A 19,945-nucleotide genomic window follows, 5' to 3' on the forward strand; every position below is an offset into this window, starting at 1 on the left:
TTTGTGGACATCCCATGAACAAGGTGTGATGGTGCCTCATGAACTGATGGAATTGTTATTTGTTGCCGTCGTAGGAAGCGCTTCTCCCCACTTACAGTAGCGAGCTCTATCTTGCTGACATTCTGTTCAGTGTATCAATGGGGTGGATGTTAGCATGTGCACCCGCAACATGGCATGCAGAGAGATAAGGTCTTTTGCATTAGGTTGCAATTCAGATCGTCGCTGGGCATCGAGGATGACGTAATGGTCAGTTGCTCAGCGGGCGAGCGGGTGCACGAGCGAAGTGATTAGACGACCATGCTACCAGGGGTTTTCTAAGCTAGCATGACATCGCATGCGGTGTTGCGGGGCTTCTGTGTTGGTGGCGGCGGGTTGCGCGATGGGGACGTGGAGTACGCGTTAACCGCGGCTAGAGCAGAAGGCAGTGGGTGAGAGTCTGAGCTGGGTCCAGTCAGGCGCTGAGATCTTGGGAGCACTGAGAACTGGCGCTGCAGTTTAGAGTTGAAATCATTTGACAACACGTTGCAGAGGTTCGCTTCTCGACATAAATCCCTTCAGCTTCTCAGCTGTGATTTGTTTGGACATGAAAAGAGGATAGAGGATGGTATAATTTCAGCATCGAGATTTTACTATTAATGTTGCCGCAGAACAGTACTACTAACTGTGCAAGTACAGAGTAACCGATGAATGCACTCCATCATGTATGTCATGCACAGCACCGGGCCTATTTCCAGGACCGGGCACGTGCGACTTGGAGCTGATGGTGACCAGCCGGGGCTTAACTTGCCTCTAGCATGGGGAGTTTGGTTTCTCCCACCTGCTCGCGCCTGTGCTTGGTGTGTTTCCCCCAGCGCAGCAGGGCTTGTAACTCACGCTCGCTTGCTGTTTCCTCTGGTTACTGCGTGGTTATTGCTTTCTCGCTTCTTTCTCAAATTACTGCTCTTTGTAAGCCTATCTTTCTCTCTTGTTTACTTTATCGTGACTTGCCGGTCCTCAGCTCTCTCGCTTGCGCTGCTCTCTCTTTTGCCTATTTTGCGCTTGGGCCATGTCCACTGTCTTCGTCGATAACCGATATTTTCCTTTAATCTCGTCCAACCCATCACCCAAGACAGCAGAAACGTCACCAATGTCCCCCATGCCACTTCGGGCATAACCTACCTCCTATCTGCTTCTTGAAACTGCGATAACCCATAATTAATGTTAGTCACAGGCATGTTCCAAGCATAACTTAGCGGGTCTGATTTCTAAGCATTAGCCCTCACAGAAGCCGATGTTGATAATTAAACGACATTCGGACTTATTTTTGAGGGCATGAAGACCAGAATATCTTTTGCAGTGCGCTCAAGATGTTTCCCCATGCTGACTAGAGGGGGAGAAACGGACCCAAGTATGCGCGCTCAGTGTTTTTTAGATGAGTTCCATGGTACCATTGGGTTTTTAATTTGCCGGTTTACACCCCAAAAGTTGCCGTTTCTGGCAGAGAAATAAGTCTCCCCGGTGACCCGATGGACATTTCCGATTATAGCAAAAGATCGGGTAACTACGGGGATACGTTGATCTGATGGGTTGGGGAAGTGGATCCCGTTATTTGATGATATCGATCCGAGACTCGGGTTCTCTTCCACTCGGACAATACCCAAGTGTTTACATTTCCCTGCCCACCTACCCACCATCAATAATACAGCATTTGTTGTTCTAAATAGCTTTGCAGCACTTCCCAAGTGCTTCACTCTGCTCCATTTTACGTTGCCTATTCTTCCGTGTCTCATGCTGCTACTCCTTCAAAGTCTCCAACAATGAATCAACATAGACGCCAACAGCATCAGGAAGAACCGGGGTATGAGATGAGTTGGGTTCGGGAAGTGGGGATCCTGCCTAGGGAAGGAGGGGAAATCGTTTCTCAGCGGCTTGGAGGTTGCACATACTTATTGGCCTAGTCTTGAAGGATGGATTCCTTCAGCCTCGCGCTTCCCCTGTGTTGTTCAATCACTGGCACTTCGATTCCATGCCTTCGCGTTGTTTTGTCTGTCGACTGAAAGGAAAGGTGTGTCTTTTTCAATATGTTTCTTAGTTCATCTTCACCCGGACAAGTATCCTCCCCCATTCGGCTTCAGTGTTTGCTTGCTCTGCAGCCACGGACTCACTCGATTGAGAACGTTTGGCATCAGAGGCGCTAAAGGCGCATTCTTGCGCATCTGAATGTTCCACACGGTCGCGAAACTTTGGCATGGGGAAGACCAACTCCGTGTGTCATAAGACCAAGTCAGGATGCATCCCGCGTCAGAGGCCGTTGGTCTCGTTATATATACGACACACGCCCTATAGCCTCCATCATCCGATAGTGCAAACGAGTTTCTTACTCAATTTTCAGGGATGTGTCCAGCCCTTAGGTTGCCAGTCTTGTGACGCATGTCACGGCAAGCACGTTGAATGCATCCCGTGCCCAATAAAGATTTTAAATATGGTCAAAGTACGCGTTCGCCATTGTAGTGAAGGTCCGTATGATCGGCGAAGTACTGAGAATAACTTTGTAGAAATCGACCAGAGCTCGGGAGTGTCTGGAGGAGGTCAGGGCCTTGACTTCAAGGGACCCCACGTGTGTTGAGATAGGTACGTCCCTCTTTCTGTACTATGTTGTCATCCCTTCTACAATTTATCCATTTCTTTCTGTTCAATAGCGCTGCTCCCCAAAACTCGAGAGTTCCTTTCATATCTACAATCGATCCTTGGGGATACAACGGGTCAGCTCGTGGCTGACGCGAGAATTCCTCAACCATCTACTGTCGTTTCGCCGACGGCGGTATTGCCGACCACAACCCATGGATGGGTAAACTAAGTGGGGACTATTTCAGCCAACGAGGGATCCTCCATCACAGTTCCACTGGCAGACGGGCCCGGAGATGTGCCAGTTACTGATGATCCTGCAGCCTTCTACCCACCTTCCACCTTGGGATCGTACGAATACGTCGGGTACATCGATCAACCATCCCTCTTGGATTTCGGTTCAGTCCCTTATCCCTTTGATCCTATAGCTAGCTCTTCCGCTAGTGAGTCAATTTCCCATGGCTCCACTTCCTTCCTCGAGCAAGTGATTCCCGTCCAAGAGAAGGCATCCTGCGGTGACAATCGGGATGTTCTAATGCCAGACATCTCGTACGATACTGTCAACTCTGAGCTTGCGGGACCACCTACTGCGCTCTGTTCACAAACAGATGCCTCTTCACACGAACCTCATGGCGAGACTCTGGGAAATGCTGTGAGTTGCCTTAGAAGTCTAGCTTGGAGTATGGGATACGACATCGTCCCTCGCGGAGCGGCTATTCCTGGTGGTGGTGCTCTTGTATAGGGGCATTTGTTTGAAGGCAAGTGCCTTCTGTTTTTCTGCGCAATATAGCTGCCTTTTGTAAACGCGGCATTCCAAATATGGCAACCCGATTCACTCGCAGTCCAGAAGTAATACACTAGTACCCACGGTGGGCTTCATTCGGACGAAGAAGGACGAGTGTTCTCAGATCGGACCTACTTATCTGTTATGTTTACTTTATTTGCGTGTATTTTCCTCGAGACCCCTGCCCTTGGCGCTCGTGTGAGCAGCCTTGAAGTTTTGCAGGTTAAATATCCAGAATAAAACAAACAAACAAACTAGTACACGCGGCTTTATACTCTGCGATAATATTCTAGGGTTTTCCATGCGCAAGCGCTGATGCAGGCACCGAATGCCCATCATGTGACTCGCATTCCAACATGGCCTCCCGAGCTGGCCGAATTCATTATCACATCTACGGGCACCGATGCCTGATGGCTCATCCAGTTGCTGACTTGCCCCCTACTACTAGACAAACACTGCCTGTCCACTCTGTTGGAGTTACAACGACGCGTGACTCACTAACCAAACTCACATGATCTTACTTTTCGTTTCCGTTGTATTGATCCCGTGACTGCATTGTATATAGGTAATTGTTTGGGTCTATTTTCTTTTTCCCCTCAGTTCTTCATTTACGGAGACTGAGGTCAGTATCATTAGTTTTAGCCCCGACAAGATGTCGAAGCTGTTGGAATATCAACGCTCATCGACAACAGCCGAGCTGCAGCGTGGATTGGGGAGTTTTTATTTTAACTTAATATCGTCGTGACTAACAACGACTATACCTTTTTGTTTCAGAGTCGCGGTACCACGCGCTCCCAATTTACTTTGTCTTATATCGCCAGTTGTCACTGACAATCGCTTTAAGCGATATTGGCTCCAGTCGTATAAGTTACGCTGGACGCCGTAATTTTTCTCCCTCCCTCAGTTCTCTATTTCGAGACTGAGGTGATACCATTTCTTTCCTATCTGTGTTTGCGCATAACTCATTGTATTTTCATGTTATAGTTACACGTGATAGGTAAACATCTTAATACTAGTTCTCTATTTCGAGACTGAGTTACGCGCGATAGCTCCTATTTCATTAGAAGCCTCTTGATTTGAAGCGAGCTGGTAGATACAAAAACCCCCCCCCCAAAAAAAGGAGGTGATGGGGCAGGTGGAGGGTAACGATGAAGACAGACAGAGAGTAGCAGCAAGAAGCGCCAACAAAAGAGAAGAAGTGAAGTTACAAGAAACAAGGCATGAGCCGAAAAATGAAAGACACCGTAAACATCCGGGATCCAACTTGCAAAGGGTAACCAAGGCTAACTGCCTTATCCAATGCAAGACCGAATATTCAACACCAACCAACCACCCTAACCAGAACTAATAAGAGAATTAGTTAGAAAAATACGTCAGAGTCATAGAAAAAGGAAATAAACTCCAGCGTGCGCGGACGCAAGAGGAGGTAAAAGACTGTAGAACAACAGCGTGCAGCGGACGCGAGAGGTGGTGGCTGAGAAGCCAAAGCGTACCGTGGACGCAGAAGAGAAGGCACGGAGGCCGAAGCGTACAGCGGACGCGTGTAAAGAGAAAGAAAAACCACCGACGTACCAAACAAGCAGCAGAGTATCAGAAACATGGACACAATTGCATACCAGACAACTAAGAAAAACTGAACATCGCGGATGAACAGTCTAAAAGCATAAAGCAATGAAAATTGCGTACAGACGAGGACTTGACCTAGCAAAGGGGCACGGCGGATACCCAGAAGAAAACTGAGGCGCTGAGGCCGGCGCACACAAGTCATATTTAATCTCGTGCCTCCATTAAATTTAAATTACTAGTTACATTACTTACTTGTACTATAGCTAGGTTAGTACTAACCGTAGTAATTCAGTTCTTCATTTACGGAGACTGAGCTTCCGCGTCAGCCCTCCTATTACACTCTGGCGGCGTGATATATCACGCAATCTTCATCGGCAGCCCTCACTGGCACGAACTTATCTGCGCGCCTAACCGTTAGCCCCCCACATTACACGATGCGCGCCAATCATGGAATGCCTGATGTTTCTGGCCACATGTCGCTATTATTGTGGGGCAGCATGTGAATACATGATCTACGAATTCTCATAATTCTCCTTGTAGCAATTATGCCCGAATGGTGTATTCAAGCGATCGCGTGAGGGCTGCGCGCGGGCGCGCCGCTCATGATCGCATGAGTACGTTCGTGACATGGATATACATAGAAGCTATATATAACGCTTGCTTCCTGGCCAACTCGAAATGCTGAGCCCATCGACGCACGGGGTTGACGGGCGAGCCGCTCACTAGTCACGATAATATCCCGCCAGCACCAGCTTCAAATACCACGCGATGCTGAGTTCCAAGCTGCAGTCTGTTGTCTATTGGCTCCGAGGCCTGACCCAGAGGTTCGGATATCGCCTCGTGTCTCTGAATCCGTGCGCCCGCAACATGGCATGCAGAGAGAGCAACCGATAGTTTTCTTTGAATCCAGTTATTATCTTAAATCTCTATTACTTTTATTTTTGACGTAATCAAGCGCTCATGCAGGGAGCTCACAAGATTTACATCATGGCGATCTCGCTATTTACTCCGGTGTTCCACATCCCACTTTTGTGCATCCGTTGTTACTATCTGCTTCTTCCTCTCACAAGCTTCGACATCATGCTTCCACTGGCAAATTAGGCAGCTCGCAACTGATTGCCGAAGAATGGTAGCTAGCCATATACACACTGGCAACAGCGCTAGAACTCTCTTCAATTACACATTGCAATTCTTTTGCATGTTAAAATGGTCTTTGCGACAAGTTACATAGGATAATCGGCCCAGCTCGGGCTTATATCCCTCCTGCAAGCGAGCCATTCCGCCTACAAGGGTTGGGGTGGGAGATGAGCTGATAGAACCCTCCTACTTCTAGACTGTTTCTCAGAGGAGGGTTGCCTACTCCCCTTATAACTCAGATGTCTCCCGGACCTCGGAACAGCCGTTCGATCATTCAGTCTGATGACTCCGGGAAGAGAAGCAATAAATCTTGGGATCAGGCAACACGAATTGTATTAGAAACGCAGTCACGCACACACCACGGAGCAAACTGAGTAATTCTGAGCATCTTGGGTAGATCGAGTGAGGGCGAAGAATCAACTTACACTGCCCACGTCAACTCAGAGAGGGGCAAGGCGGTATCCCATCTTCTGAGCCAGGCCTCGAAACCAGTAGTCAACATTATCCCCATTTGAGTTCATCTCCGACCACCTGTCCTGTAGACGATCAGGAGTTTCGAGCGCAGCAACAATCGGTGCCGGATTGACGATATGAGAGGGACCAGCTCTGGAAGGCTCGGCAAACTGCTCAGCATGATGGAAGAAGGGCGGCATCACGTCGGACAGGGTAGAGTCAATGGAAGAGGGCCCTGCTCCTAAACCTAAACCTTGAACGGGAAATGAGGTCTGGGTTCGGAGATTCGGCGATTCTCCATCGAAGGTGTCACCCTGCGTGGATATTGCCACGGGAAACGCGTAGGGAGGCCGATCAAGAGCTGACGCGGTGCCAATATAGCTCGCTGGAAAGGCTGTGATAGAACCATCGGGAAAGCCAGTAGGCGCTTGGATCTCTGGGACATGAGGTGCATGAAGTGGAGTTGCCATCAGTGGGGTGGCGATGGGGTGTATAGGGGTTTCTTCATCGGCTGCGCTTTGACCCGTCGAACCCTCAAGGGTCGAGTGTAGGTCCAGAAGAAACATGCGAGTCTGTGGAAGATGAGCTACATATAGAAATAGAGAAGCATGAGAACGATGTTGAATGTTGTTTTGAGGAGGCTTTCCTACATACCAATCCATGCACGCCCGGGATCAGCCAGCCCTCTAGCCTCACTCACACACTCCTGAGCCCTAGCCGATGTCTGTGAATTTTTCACTTTATCAAGAGAGTCTATCAACCCAATAGATGGAAGACGTACCTCGACCTCGGTGGAAATTGTCATCGAGCAGGCAAGGCATTCAATCCGCATCCTGCGACAAGATTCACAGGATTGGGAATGTGTCGACTCGATGCATCCCTAAAAACCGAAATGAGCAAGTTTTTTTTTTTCGCGTTACAAGGAAGATGGGTGTAGAAGAAAATGTCATTAATGTTTATGTCGGCCCATGTGTCACAACATGTCACAGGGAGATGACATCGACCCAATGTTCTGCGCTGCAAGTTTGAGAAGCCATGTATCTCCTTGCAGGCATCGCACCGTCATATCGACCGAAGACATTTTGTACTCCTCCGAAGACGCACACGAAGGAGGATCAAGTTTGTGGTGGGCTGTTACTCGCTTATTGGAGAACCCAGAGGGACGCACCTTTCCTCTTAGTTGACAGATGAAACAACGTGAAGGCATGATGAGTATAACTGGTGAAGTGTAGGAGCGGAGGGATATATAAGTACCTCAGAGTGTTTAAGAATGAATCAGGGGCGGGCCTGAGAAGTAGGCTCTTAAAACCCTATTTCCGGTAGGTTACGATAAATTATCTCTTCAGAGGGAAAAGGGGATATTTCCTTGTTGCCTTGTTACCTTGTACTTCCAAGGCCACTTTCGTGTCCACAATCCGTGGGAATCTGCTATTAATAACATCGTCTGCGCACGTGCCCATTTCTTTTCAAGCAAAAAAGGCAAGGGCTGTCATAAATGTGTGTCAGTTTTACCAGGTTAGCTGTTGAGGCTTGCACGTCAAAATCCAAACGGCTTTCTATGCTCGGACTTGTCGATCTCCAAATTCCGGCCTGGGTGCATCACATGTTCAACAAACCAACACGGCGCTTATGGGATCGGGGAAAAAGGACTAGGAGCGATTGAACAGAAAGGGGGTGGGAAGGAGTTGCCAGATCTTGTTAAGTGAAGAATGCATTGATGGTCATGAGACTCACGTAACTAAAGTCTCTTGTGGGCCGGCGAGTAGCTGAAGATGAAGATCACAGCCCTACCTGCCTTCAACCATTTTCCGCTCCCTAGTCTCTGGCGCGCATTCTTGTGAGTTTAGTTGTGATCCACCCGCTGGCTAACTAGGGATGCTTAGCCCTGCTTCACAACCCAGTTTTCGCGCATCCCAACCGAACAGACGAATGGTAAGTAGAACAGGACCCAGGTTGCATCTACCACCGGCCCGGTGTTCCGATCCAGACTGATCAAGTAGACGCGCAATAAATCCTTTTTTGCTGTTTTTAAATGTAAACGCTCTGTGCGGCTTCAGATTCATGTGGCAAGCAGTGCAGAGTTCAATACTTGAAGCAAGCGACAAAAAAAAAACCGCACACCCGATTTGGATGAATGGCCCATGAGGATGATCTAGTTTTAGCCGTCCTCCGCTGGGGTATAAAGGAACTTCTTCCTAAGAGGTAGCCTGCTAGTGATTTAGCGCTTATTATTGTCAATCAGCTGAGTACATTCAACCAAATTAGGTTGTGCGGTTTTTTTTTGCTAAGCGGAGAGAACAGAAGACCAAGATCTTGAGTGGTTAATCGCAATGGAAGCGCTAGCCGAAGGTTCGAGAAGATAAGGGTTCAGCTTGAATTCTAGCGCACGAATCCAAGCGGTGTCGTCAGGTCTGAGTGCGTGACAAGGAACAATAACTTCGAAAGAGGAAGGTGAGTTCATGATCGGCCAGAAGATAACCACACGAGGAGCCTGGGAGAATGGGCAAAAAAAAAACAAGCAGCTTGTAGGCCGCTCAAGTTGTTATTTAAGGACTGGATCGAGATCCGGCCCAGACGTAAATGATTTTCTCCCAGACTAAGGTTTGGTTTAGTACAGTTTTGACCGTACCTCATGTCTTGGTCGTGACTGAAAACAAGGGTACCAAGCTGGTCTAATTGTCAACCCAGAGGGGACTGTGTGTATGCTTTTGGTGGGGGAAGGGCAAAACTGTTTGCGCATTATTCGTACCCACGGGAGTAAATATGCTGACACAGCGAATGAGTAGTATGATGTGCACCCCACCGTGGGAAAAATTTCGGAACAAAAGTGAAGCAACCACTATACATTACTCTCTCAGGTATTTACGGTTGCCAAGCAGGATCCGACTCAAACACCGCGCGTCATTTGGACTTTGAGCTCACCGCTACGCGTCTATACATAAGTCAATTGCGTTTCCAATGACTCCGGCGCTGTGGACATACTAGGTGCACTTGGAGCGAAATTCGCGTATCGGGCAGGATACCGGTTTCCATTAAAGTAGATGTATACCTGCACTTATGAGCCCCAACCGCTGGGCATCTATATATACAGCACCTACGTCACTTGGGTTTTTATCAACTCCAAGCATACAATATGCGCTTCTTATTAATATTGTCTCAGGCCGAAATTTCATCACAAAACTTTAATAAGAAGCATAGTGGTGCAGCGTCTAGTATGCTTGGACCCAAGTGACGTAGGTATAGACGCGCCAACGATTGAGCTCAAAAGTGATGGTCTGGCGCCTAGTAAACAGTGCCGGAGTAGTTAAAAATGCAACGCACTTACGTATAGACGCGTAGCGGTTAGCTCAAAGTCGTGTAGCCATAAGTACTAAGGCTCTCCAAAAAATCAGGGTTCTCACTAGCCGCTGTATCTCATGCCTTGATACCCAGGGGCTCAATAGCGCTGAAAACCATGCCATCACCACTCAAAACATTGATGTCCCTGAACATTACAACATACTCTCTTCCGACATTTTCCGCTTGCACGATTTACTCTGTCCTTACCCTGTGATTTCAACGGGATGCTTCCTCCTGGACCTCCCTTGAACCTTCGTCAATTATTACTGCCACTCGCCCTATTTACCTCTGCCTGAGCCTCTCGTTCTTGGAGGAATCTAGTCGATTATCGATACGGAATATAAATGTTACTCCGGTATCCTTATCCAGCTTCAGTGGTTGCTCGCTCTGGGCCTCCGCCCGAAGGTTCTCAATCGAGTAGTTCAAAGGCGCTAAACGTGCATTCTTGCATAGCTACATCTTGCGCACTGCCACGAAACTTTGGCATGGGGAAGGAAGACCAACTTTGTGGATCATAAGACCAGTCAAGATGCATCGCGCCCTCGGATGGGCTGTTGCACCTGCCCTTTAACCTCCATCCGACAAACCATGACTAGTCCAAACGAGTCTCTTGCTCAACATCATTTTCACAACTTCCGTAGGGATGTGTCTGGCCCTTAGATCGCCAGTCCTGTGACGCATGTCACCGCATGCATGTTGAATGCATCCCCTGCCCGATAAAGATTTCAAATGTGGTCAAGGTACGCGTTCGCCATTGTAGTGAAGGTCCGTATCATCGACCAGAGCTCGAGAGTGCGTGTCTGGAGGAGGTCGGGGACTTGACTTCAGGCGACCCCACGTGTGTTGAGATAGGTACGTCCCTCTCTCTGTATGCTGTCATTCCTTCTATAATTTATCCATTTCTCTTTGTTCAATAGCATTGCTCCCCAAAACGCGAGAGTTCGTTTCATATTTGCAATCGATCCTTGGGGTCAGCCCGTGGCTGACGTAAGAATTCCCTATCCATCTACTATCGTTTTCGCCAATGCCGGCCACAACCCATGGATGGGTAAACCAACCAGGGACCATTTCAGCCAACGAGGGATCCTCCATCACGGTTCCAACTGACAAACGAACCCGGAAATGTGCCAGTTACTAATGATCCTGCAGCCTTCTACCCACCATCTGCCTTCGGACATATACAAATGCGTCGGGAACATCAATCAATCATCCCTCTTGGATTTCGGTTCAGTCCCTTATCCCTTTCACATTCTCAATCCTGTAGCTAGCTCTTCCCCTAGTGAGTCTATTTCCCATAGCTCCACTTCCGTCCAGGGGAGGGCATCCTGCGGCGAAAATTGGGATTTTCTGACACCAAACATCTCGCTCAATACTGGTAACTATGAGCTTGCGGGGACCATCTACTGCGCTCCGTTCGCAATCAGGTACCTCTTCACTCGAAACTCGGGGTGAGACTCTGGGAATTGCCATTGCGAGTTGGAGCGAGAATGCTGTGAGTTGCCTTAGAAGTCTAGCTTGGAGTATGGGATACTGCCTCGTTCCTCGCGGAGCGGCCACTCCCGATGGTGGTACTCTTGTATAGGGGCATTCGTTTGAGGGTTGAGTGCCTTCTGTTTCTCTGCACGACTCAATGATGACATGGATTATTGATGTAGGTAGCGATTGCTTTTACGGACTCGCGATGAACGTACTGTACTGGCTTTCAACCCTCATGCTTTCATGTCTGCAACCTTGCTCTTAAGGTGGTCAACACACTTGTTACCTGTCATTTCCCCAGAGCACTTTTCCTACTGCAGCTCTCTCTGCCGAGGAAAATCCTGAGCGTTCATGTCATTCCCGAATCCTCGCATGCGTTCAAAGTGATTCGAAACGTAGATGGCGCATCAGCTGCGATTACACTCGCATTGTCCGGCCTACCGTTCTTTTCTTTTTTTTTTTTTTCCAAATTTTGCTGCTCAACCAACCTGCACTGTTTTATCGCCTTAGCTTCTATCCTTGATCGTGATTAAACATCGGACGATTGAACTGGATGTGCACCCAATATATCGAGCTCATGCCACCGACGCCGACTTGCACTTGCACTGGCGTCTCATGCACTGGTCCCACCAATTATAACAGTGCACTTTGACCTTATTAACTTAGGCAGCTGAGCGCATCTCAATTGAACGCCCGATGCCAGCTCCTCCAGTTGCTGACTTGCCCCTACCACTGGACTGACACTGCCTATCCACACCAGCGACGTGGTATATCACGCAATCTTCGTCGGCAGCTCTCACTGGTTAGGCCTTCTCTGCGCGCAAACCATGGAATGCCTGGTTTCTCTTGCCACATGCCGTGTTCTGTGGGGCGGGATGTAAATACATGATCTGCGAATTCTCTTTATAGTAATTATGCCTGAATGGCGTATCCAAGCGATCGCGCGAGGGCTGCGCGCGGGCGCCGCGCACATGATCGCATCAGCACGTTTGTGATATACATACTATGTAACACAACTTGTAACATTCGCTTCCTGGCCAACTCGAAAGGCTGAACCATCGACGCACGGAGTTGACGAGTCACGATAATATCCCGGCACCAGATTCAAATGCCACGCGATGCTGAACTCCAAGTTGTAGTTCTGGTCCCCAACTATTTCGTCACTCCTATCCTGTGGTGCTGCTCTCCCTCACGTATTGATAACAATGCGCAGTGGCCATCATCTTCCGAGCCTTTATCCAACTGCGCTAAATGGCCCTTGCTGCCGATGGTGATTTTTTTTTGGATGCCAGCCCACTTGATCGAGCGCGGACACATCCCAGATATGTAGGCACGGAAAAACTCTGATTTTGGCAAGTTTGGATCTCATCCGTACTTACGTTGCATTCTGTCATTTATCATATGGAATGGCGTTGTCTGCGCTTGCACTGTAGGGCTTGATTGGACTGTCGATAGTGGATCATCGATCAGGGTGACGTTGGGTACAATTGCCCGAGACATCCTTAGGCCGCCATCAATCTATACTTGTCCGCAGTGACTTTGTTCACCGTGCTGAGCGGCGCTGCCGCAATTTCGGGATGGGTCAGTTACACCCTGTGTTCCAACTTCTGTGCGTTTTACGGATGAGATGGCGATTGCAAACAAACAACACGACTTTCAAGGCACTGAGAGAAGCCGTACGAGGTGGCTTGGGAGGGCTATGAATGGACGAAACAAAAGACAGCGCTTCGATATATGCGACTGGCTGTATTCCGAGGAAAGTTGACGAGCCCCGTGGAGGCAGCCATGCCTTAACGAGTTCTTTGGCAGCCCGAAGAATGCCGCTGCTGCTCAAAAGTAGTCGACCCAGCCTAAGTACAACCACTAGTATTACTCATCACGGACTTAATTGACTCAGATACTTACCCGAAAATATGTAAATTGAAGCACTGAAGTAGAAGATAACTGGCGGACGTCAAGTGCCGGCTACTCTGCTGCTCCCTTTCCCATCCGTTATCGCGATTACTATTCACTCTCCTCGACCGTAGAAACACGGCAGAATGAAAGCAGTCGAATTTTGCACATTAAGCATCCAGCTATAACCTCTCAATGAGATCTCAGTCGACTGGTCGAAAGCTTCTGTAGTGCGAGCCAAAGATCACCCATAAACACTCTTCAGAGCAGCGCGAATCGTTATCCGCCGCGTGCCGTCCGATATCGCACAGCAGACCGAAGGCACAGTTAGTAAAGGAGTACGGGTGGTACCCCAACATGTACACAGTTTTCATTGGGTAGTGATGTGAAGACGGTCTTAGATCCAACACAGCAGGGCGGTCATATTAGAGGGATACCGCGGAACAGGAGTGGAAATAAAACTTCGAGTCGTTCGGAAACATTCAAAGTTTGAGAGTTGATGTACATGCCACCATGAACGCGTCCAATCCCTGTTCGCATGTGGTCGATCAGAGATATGAATGGCGAACGTTCCTCTAATGGACAGCCACACTGTTAGGTCATTGCGAGTTCAGAAAAGGGGGAAGACTGACTGTGGAGGCTATATGGACAACGCAGTCGCCTCTTCTTTGGCTCTCCCACCCTGCGTGTGAACGCCCAATCCGAGAACGGGACCTCCTGACTGGGCTAGGTTTTATCCCGAACTTCGGTGGAGTCATGATGTGGCCTGAAAAGAAGCCCATGCACATTAAGCAGGGAGCAAAAAGGGACAGCGCTTGCGGGTTAGGGGGAGAAGTAGGATTGGCAGAGGTAAACATCGCGCCAGTGGTACGGGATTGAGATGCTGATTCGTGAATGATCCAACTTTTCACACGTCGCCGAGCTATGGGTGACTCCTAAATCAAAGTAAGGGTTCTGCGAATTGGTCGTGCTTCGGTTTGCGAGAGCTTCTCCGGCGATCGAGTAGCACAAGAGCGTCTCCAATCGTCGTACTGAAATTCAACAGTATCAGTGTAGCAGGTGGTGAAGTTTAAGGTTGGCGCACGCGTGCGGATCACAATTGGAGTATCAGAGGTTCCGGGCACTGGAAGGAGCGTACCTTAAACCCATGGTGGCCGATCCGCCACCCTAATAGCCATTGAATTCTAACATCAAGCCACAGACAATGTAGAAAAAACTTGGCGGCCCAGAAATGCCATACGTCTCATAGAGTTGTCTGACAACGAGGGGATCAGTTGAGAAATGATGATGGAGGGGCTGACGGTTGACGGCAGGTATTTGAAATGTCAGGTGATCTGTTTCAAGCTGTCAATGACCATCATTTTGTCTTCCGCCATCCTCCCGGAGATATATAGACTTAATTGAGAGATGGGTCCCTTTGGCCTTGTACTCCTCCTTATTTTCCCAACCATTTTGATTCCATGCCTTCACGGTGTTTTGTCTGTCGACTGAGACGAAAGGTGGGCTCTTCGATGTAGCATGGCGCAAATAAATTCTCTACATTCCATCTTAACCCGTACACCGGTCCCCTCTTCATCCCTCGATGCTTACCCACCTCAAGGAACACCCGACAGCTTCACTTGATTGAGGATGCTCGGCTTGGAAGGCGCTCAAGGCATATTCCGCTTGGCCAAATTGTTATGCCTGTTTTCTGCCTCCGTTTACTAGAGCTCTGCCTAATTTTGCTTGAAAACTCTCCAGGGATGTGTCCAAGACCCAAACCTTGACTCCTGTGAGGCATGTCAACGCATGCACATTGAGTGTATGGGTTGCACAATGAAGATTCCCAATGTGATCAGAGTGCGTTTTTGCCATCGTGGCAGTATGATGAACGAAGGGATAACATCCCTATAGACATCGACCAGAGCTCGGGAGTGTCTGGAGGAGATCAGGATCTTAGCTTCCAGCGATCCTCGGCGTGTTGAGACCGGTATGTGACGGGTCCCCATTTTCTGCTGTGTTGTCATTGTGTGCATACCTTGTTCTTCTCTTCGTTCGATAGCACTCCTTCCCAAGACACGACAATTTCTTTCATATTTGCAATCGGAGCGATCGAGCCTCCGAGATGCAGCAACTCAGCCTGAAGCTGACCCGAAAATCCTGGCAATGGCCACTATCATTCCCCCCGCAGCTGACCTGCCAAATACAACCCACGGACGGGGAAATCAAGTGGATGCTATTTTAGCTTACGAGATGTCCGTTGAAGTTCCGCCAACAAACGATCTCGGAGGCGTGCCAGTTATTAATGAGGCGCCTCCTGCGGCCCCACCCTCTATGCTGGGATCATCTGGATCTGTCAGAACTGTTGAAGAAGCACTCCTGCTGCATGTCGGCTCCCCTTATCCCGCCCATATTCCCACTTCTGGGACAAGCTTCTCCATTGGCAGGACCATTTTCCCTAACTTAGCGCCCGCCTTCCATTCAGCGGCTCCCGACCATGAAGTGGTATCCTACAGCGAGAATTGGAATCCTACGGTGCCAGACAGCTCACATAGCGCCGTTGACTACGGAGATGCGGGACCTATTACCCTCTATCCACACTTCAATGTCGCTTCGCATGAAACTCGCGATGGAATCTCGGGAAATGGTACAAATTGGGACGGAGGTGCTGTGAGTTTGCTTAGAGATCTGGCTTGGGATATGGGATATTGCCTCATCCCTCGGGGAGCCTGCATCTCCGATGGTGGCAATCTTGCATCGGAGTTCCATTTGGTGGTTTGAGCGTAAGTGTTGTTGAAGTCACGAGTCACCGGAACCTTCCGGGGCATTCTGGATTGTTGTGGGAAATCGCCAGAATATTCCCGCCCAGTCTGTGCTTGCGTACGCGCGCTTGCGCAACAGTTTATTTTACGTATAATATCATTGTAATACATTTCGTGTATGTATAAATACGCACAGACGTGCGTTGAGCAAAATCATCAGAAAAAGTTTCTAGCTTACCTCTGGTCTCGCGAGTATAACCGCTGAAGTAAGCGGATTGCCTTATCAGGAATCCCTACATTACAACAAGTGTCTTTCTATTTTCTGCATGATCTAGTGACGATGAATTATTGCTCCTTATATACATGAAAACAGGCTAACACATGTGAGGTGAAACAAGAGAGACATCCGAGTCATACAGGTAGTCGCAAAGCTACATGAATTGAGACGGAACTGAAATAGGCAAGACACGTGAGACGAAGACACGTGAGACGTCCGTCAAGTCCACTCCCGCACTCCCACTCAGGGTTACGGCTAAACCGTAACACTCACTCCCAATTTACTTTGTCTTATATCGCCAGTTGTCACTGGCAATCGCTTTAAGTGATATTGGCTCCAGTCGTATAAGTTACGCTGGATGCCGTAATTTTTCTCCCTCCCTCAGTTCTCTATTTCGAGACTGAGGTGATACCATTTCTTTCCTATCTGTGTTTGCGCATAACTCATTGTATTTTCATGTTATAGTTGTCACGAACCTCTCGGCGCTAACGAGCGTGGGAACGGAGCGGAGCGAAGCGAGAGTCGTGAGATCACAGGGAGCAGGATCACGAGCCACAAGATCACAAGATCACAAGAAGTCTATTGAGGTCAGCGACCTGTGTTGACCAGTTGAAGAGTCCATCTTCACTGGTCAACTCCTTATATACATGAAGATGTGCTAAAACATGCGAGATGAGACAAGAGAAACATCCTACTCATACAGGAAGTCTCAAAGTACATGATCTGAAATGGAACTGAGATGAGCGGGACATGTGACATGTGAGACCTCCGTTAGGTCTGTTCAGGGTTATGGCTTAACTGTAACAATAGTTACGTGCGATAGGTAAAAATCTTAATACTAGTTCTCTATTTCGAGACTGAGTTACGCGCGATAGCTCCTATTTCATTATCAAGGCGATCAGGAGGCCTATTGGCTAGCATCGCACTGTCCCTGATCTCCAAAGGCGGCTGTTCTTGAGTGGACCGAATATGATTCAAGTAGTGAACCAATTAAATGTGCTTCTATGCTTTCGATTCTTGTTCGGCTTTTTCTGCCGGATGGTGTGTGGTGACCAAATCGGCCCCGCATTAGTCTATGTGAAACCTTGTTCTGACCATGGGTGTCACTACTCATCTCGATTCTTCTGCAGTCCATCGGATAACCCTGAACCTGCACATGATGGTGCAATCGGAGAGCCAGGACTTTTCGCGAGTGTGCTACTAGAGCCTTGCTAGTACTTGCAAGGTAATCCAGAACCCAGCCCTCCCACCCCAAGCTGCTCAGCTGCTGATGCGATACAGACCACCGCCAATAGGCAGATAAGACCATATTCCCTTCGCAGGCGAGGATATTCCCAAGCTAACGATATAGAACTCGATACATGCGGCGTGTTCCGCAAGGCCCCCTAGGTTGGTGGGAAGTGGTGGGTCAGACAGACCCTGGTAAATGGGAACAAAACGATGAACATATTTGGTGTTCAGGATGCTCACGTGAAGCTGCTGGGCAATATGGAGGACACATTTAGGGATGATACGACAGGCATACTCAGGCTCAGGCTCAGGCTCCCCTCTCCCCTTGGGATGTGTCTCCTTTGGTGTAAGAACACTGTCCAGATACCTTGGCTCAGCACCCTCAACTAATCAAATGCCATCCAACATCATGTCCAGGCCCGCAGCCAAGCGTTGAAGGAGCGCTGTTACAAAAATGGGGCTGGAGGCGCCCATTTTCGTCTGTTCTGGCACAGGAATAGGGAAGGGGGTTGGACATAGGGGTTTACAGGTGGTTTCACAGATGGTTTAACATGTTGTTGAACAGGTAGTGTGGCAGCGGGTTTTTGTTGATTAATGATTGGATAAACTCTATTACTATACAAATCATGTGATACAGAACCCATAAGAGTCTAAAATGGGAAATTCCCATTTCCATAACAAGCGCATCCATTCAAGGCGCCTGCCACCCAACTTATATGCCCCTGGTTCCTTTGCCCTATGCATCGCCACTTCCTCCTTAGCCACTTCTACCCCTTAAAAGCGTGCCTCTCATCCTCTATCAATACAGCGGTGCATCTTCTAACGAATAGACGAAGTACTGAAATTTTAACAACAAGTATCACGACATAATAAATGAGCGCTGTAGGAGAAATAATATTCAAAGAATAAAACAATGATCTATCAGAATAGTCAACGAACAGGTGACAAGTTCAGATGTTTAACAGATCTCATGATCTTTATGAGACTGGACAGACATTAGAAGATCATTATAAAATATCTACACCCATGTAGTATGAGATTTAATCTACTACAATCATGCCTAGAACTTGACATAGGTGTAATATTCAAAGAATATATCCCTACAACAAGAAAATAGCACATAGACGGCAGAATAAGAAGGAACATTGGGAAAGAAATGTAAATATCTCGGGAACCAGTAAACTTTTGACTGTAATCTTTTTACCATCTGGAAGGACTGTTTCTTAACTTTATCCACGGTTTTGTTTCATTCTAAAAGCTTCAAAACTGACGGAGATATCGCTCAAACGGCGAAACACCTTATAATTCATATATATTTATTTGCTAATTCTTACAAAAGGTAATGTGACTCAAGGGAAATATATTGGCGCCCGGGAGTCTGGCGGACCGAATACCATATGATAGAGTATTCCCCGGCGCGGGCGGACAGTTTTTGATCGCATCAGAAGAGGAGAAAATGCTAAAAAACCGGATCTTGTATATTTTCCCATGATTCATCAAAACTTTTTGATTTTAAGCCCAAATAAATCGGAACAAAGGAATGATTGATGATCTGGATCTCGGATCATAAGCATGAAGTGATTCAGAAGTCCGCGGATCAGTTAATTAATTGGGAAGGCTCTAGAACATTAGTAATGATGTGGCTTCACAAAAAGGGGTCAATTAGAGAACAGTCTAGAAAGTTCCTTTATAGCCGAGTCATTTCTAAAGATAACCGTTCGTAATTAAGGCGGTGTAGAGCATAGCTTCAGCGCTACAAGATCCCGCTGAGATCGGCCCAAAAGACAAAGAAATGAATTACTTATTGCTGAGTCATGTCCTAAGTCCATTATTAAGCTTACACAGCCCAACCCCCTATATCATTCTAGAACTATCTATAATACAAATGTAGCACATGTAACTAGTGCGAGGCGTGGGAGTAGAGAGGCCTCTGAAAAGCATAAAAGGCCACCGCTTCTGCCCCCTCTCAAACCTCAGGTAGAAATAAAAGTTTAATTCTCCTCACCAGTGGTTGGTTCGTTTGCTCCAAAAGATAAAAGCAAATATTAGTTGTTAGCTAATATAAAACTAACACGTCACTCTAAGCATGAGTTAGGGTCAGTTAGACACAGCTGAACAAAAGTGTCATAGTGAGAATTAGTGAGAATTTGGTGGAGGGACTTCTTAATTGAATAATCTCTCAGCAATACTTGGTTATCACACCACAGGAGAAAAGTGAGCGATCCTGAACCTGCTAGATAACTAGCACGCACTCTAAGCGATAGAAAGAGCAGTTTGGTCACTCCTGTATTGAGTAACATTTATTGCGGAATTATTTTATTAGCAGTTTTCCTTCAGTAAATTATCAGGAAAATCACATCCTACTGAAAAGTGGTAAATATAGGTGTAATATTGACTAGAAATCATAGTAAAGTCAATATAGAATTTTATCCGTAGACGATCTAT

The 19,945-nt window shown here is 47.8% G+C and overlaps 5 protein-coding genes across 5 annotated transcripts; 3 read left to right on the plus strand and 2 right to left on the minus strand.

The window, feature by feature from the left end:
* The first annotated feature begins 338 nt into the window (after nucleotides 1–338).
* On the plus strand, nucleotides 339–1,280 carry EI90DRAFT_2496616 (uncharacterized protein). Its single transcript, XM_039053127.1, has 3 exons — nucleotides 339–945; nucleotides 998–1,199; nucleotides 1,265–1,280. The coding sequence occupies exons 1-2, from the start codon at nucleotides 688–690 to the stop codon at nucleotides 1,151–1,153; spliced, it is 414 nt and encodes a 137-aa protein (XP_038910668.1). The 5' UTR covers nucleotides 339–687; the 3' UTR covers nucleotides 1,154–1,199; nucleotides 1,265–1,280.
* On the minus strand, nucleotides 1,112–1,998 carry EI90DRAFT_2496628 (uncharacterized protein). Its single transcript, XM_039053129.1, has 3 exons — nucleotides 1,457–1,998; nucleotides 1,298–1,396; nucleotides 1,112–1,237 (listed from the first exon to the last, which is right to left on the minus strand). Exons 1-3 carry the CDS (start codon nucleotides 1,767–1,769, stop codon nucleotides 1,155–1,157), a joined length of 495 nt encoding a protein of 164 aa, XP_038910669.1. The 5' UTR covers nucleotides 1,770–1,998; the 3' UTR covers nucleotides 1,112–1,154.
* Nucleotides 1,888–2,959, plus strand: EI90DRAFT_2496618 (uncharacterized protein). The gene is made up of 4 exons (XM_039053128.1): nucleotides 1,888–2,044; nucleotides 2,372–2,470; nucleotides 2,535–2,610; nucleotides 2,679–2,959. The coding sequence occupies exons 1-4, from the start codon at nucleotides 2,006–2,008 to the stop codon at nucleotides 2,834–2,836; spliced, it is 372 nt and encodes a 123-aa protein (XP_038910670.1). The 5' UTR covers nucleotides 1,888–2,005; the 3' UTR covers nucleotides 2,837–2,959.
* A 3,143-nt stretch (nucleotides 2,960–6,102) lies between these two features.
* Nucleotides 6,103–7,872, minus strand: EI90DRAFT_3078721 (uncharacterized protein). Its single transcript, XM_039061789.1, has 6 exons — nucleotides 7,799–7,872; nucleotides 7,713–7,719; nucleotides 7,326–7,424; nucleotides 7,199–7,268; nucleotides 6,517–7,130; nucleotides 6,103–6,461 (listed from the first exon to the last, which is right to left on the minus strand). The coding sequence occupies exons 3-5, from the start codon at nucleotides 7,374–7,376 to the stop codon at nucleotides 6,532–6,534; spliced, it is 720 nt and encodes a 239-aa protein (XP_038910671.1). The 5' UTR covers nucleotides 7,377–7,424; nucleotides 7,713–7,719; nucleotides 7,799–7,872; the 3' UTR covers nucleotides 6,103–6,461; nucleotides 6,517–6,531.
* Nucleotides 7,873–15,329: 7,457 nt separating this feature from the next.
* EI90DRAFT_3078751 (uncharacterized protein) lies at nucleotides 15,330–16,014 on the plus strand (the record flags this gene model as incomplete). Its single annotated transcript, XM_039061790.1, has 1 exon — nucleotides 15,330–16,014. Exon 1 carries the CDS (start codon nucleotides 15,398–15,400, stop codon nucleotides 16,010–16,012), a length of 615 nt encoding a protein of 204 aa, XP_038910672.1. The 5' UTR covers nucleotides 15,330–15,397.
* Between the last annotated feature and the right edge of the window lie 3,931 nt (nucleotides 16,015–19,945).

Source organism: Cantharellus anzutake, assembly GCF_015039405.1.
Source record: "Cantharellus anzutake strain C23 chromosome Unknown EI90scaffold_77, whole genome shotgun sequence".
Classification (NCBI taxonomy): Eukaryota; Fungi; Basidiomycota; class Agaricomycetes; order Cantharellales; family Hydnaceae; genus Cantharellus; species Cantharellus anzutake.

Coding starts and splice junctions, on each gene's coding strand:
- EI90DRAFT_2496618 (XM_039053128.1), top strand. CDS start 2,006: ATGCCTTCGCGTTGTTTTGTCTGTCGACTGAAAGGAAAG. Junction 2,045..2,371: donor TCTGTCGACTGAAAGGAAAG/GTGTGTCTTTTT, acceptor CTCAATTTTCAG/GGATGTGTCCAGCCCTTAGG. Junction 2,611..2,678: donor CCCCACGTGTGTTGAGATAG/GTACGTCCCTCT, acceptor TCTGTTCAATAG/CGCTGCTCCCCAAAACTCGA.
- EI90DRAFT_2496628 (XM_039053129.1), bottom strand. CDS start 1,769: ATGAGACACGGAAGAATAGGCAACGTAAAATGGAGCAGAGTGAAGCAC. Junction 1,397..1,456: donor CAGAAACGGCAACTTTTGGG/GTGTAAACCGGC, acceptor AAAAACACTGAG/CGCGCATACTTGGGTCCGTT. Junction 1,238..1,297: donor CTTCATGCCCTCAAAAATAA/GTCCGAATGTCG, acceptor CTTAGAAATCAG/ACCCGCTAAGTTATGCTTGG.
- EI90DRAFT_3078721 (XM_039061789.1), bottom strand. CDS start 7,376: ATGCGGATTGAATGCCTTGCCTGCTCGATGACAATTTCCACCGAGGTC. Junction 7,269..7,325: donor CAATTTCCACCGAGGTCGAG/GTACGTCTTCCA, acceptor AAAAATTCACAG/ACATCGGCTAGGGCTCAGGA. Junction 7,131..7,198: donor TCCCGGGCGTGCATGGATTG/GTATGTAGGAAA, acceptor TTCTATATGTAG/CTCATCTTCCACAGACTCGC.
- EI90DRAFT_2496616 (XM_039053127.1), top strand. CDS start 688: ATGCACTCCATCATGTATGTCATGCACAGCACCGGGCCTATTTCCAGG. Junction 946..997: donor TTCTCAAATTACTGCTCTTT/GTAAGCCTATCT, acceptor GCCGGTCCTCAG/CTCTCTCGCTTGCGCTGCTC.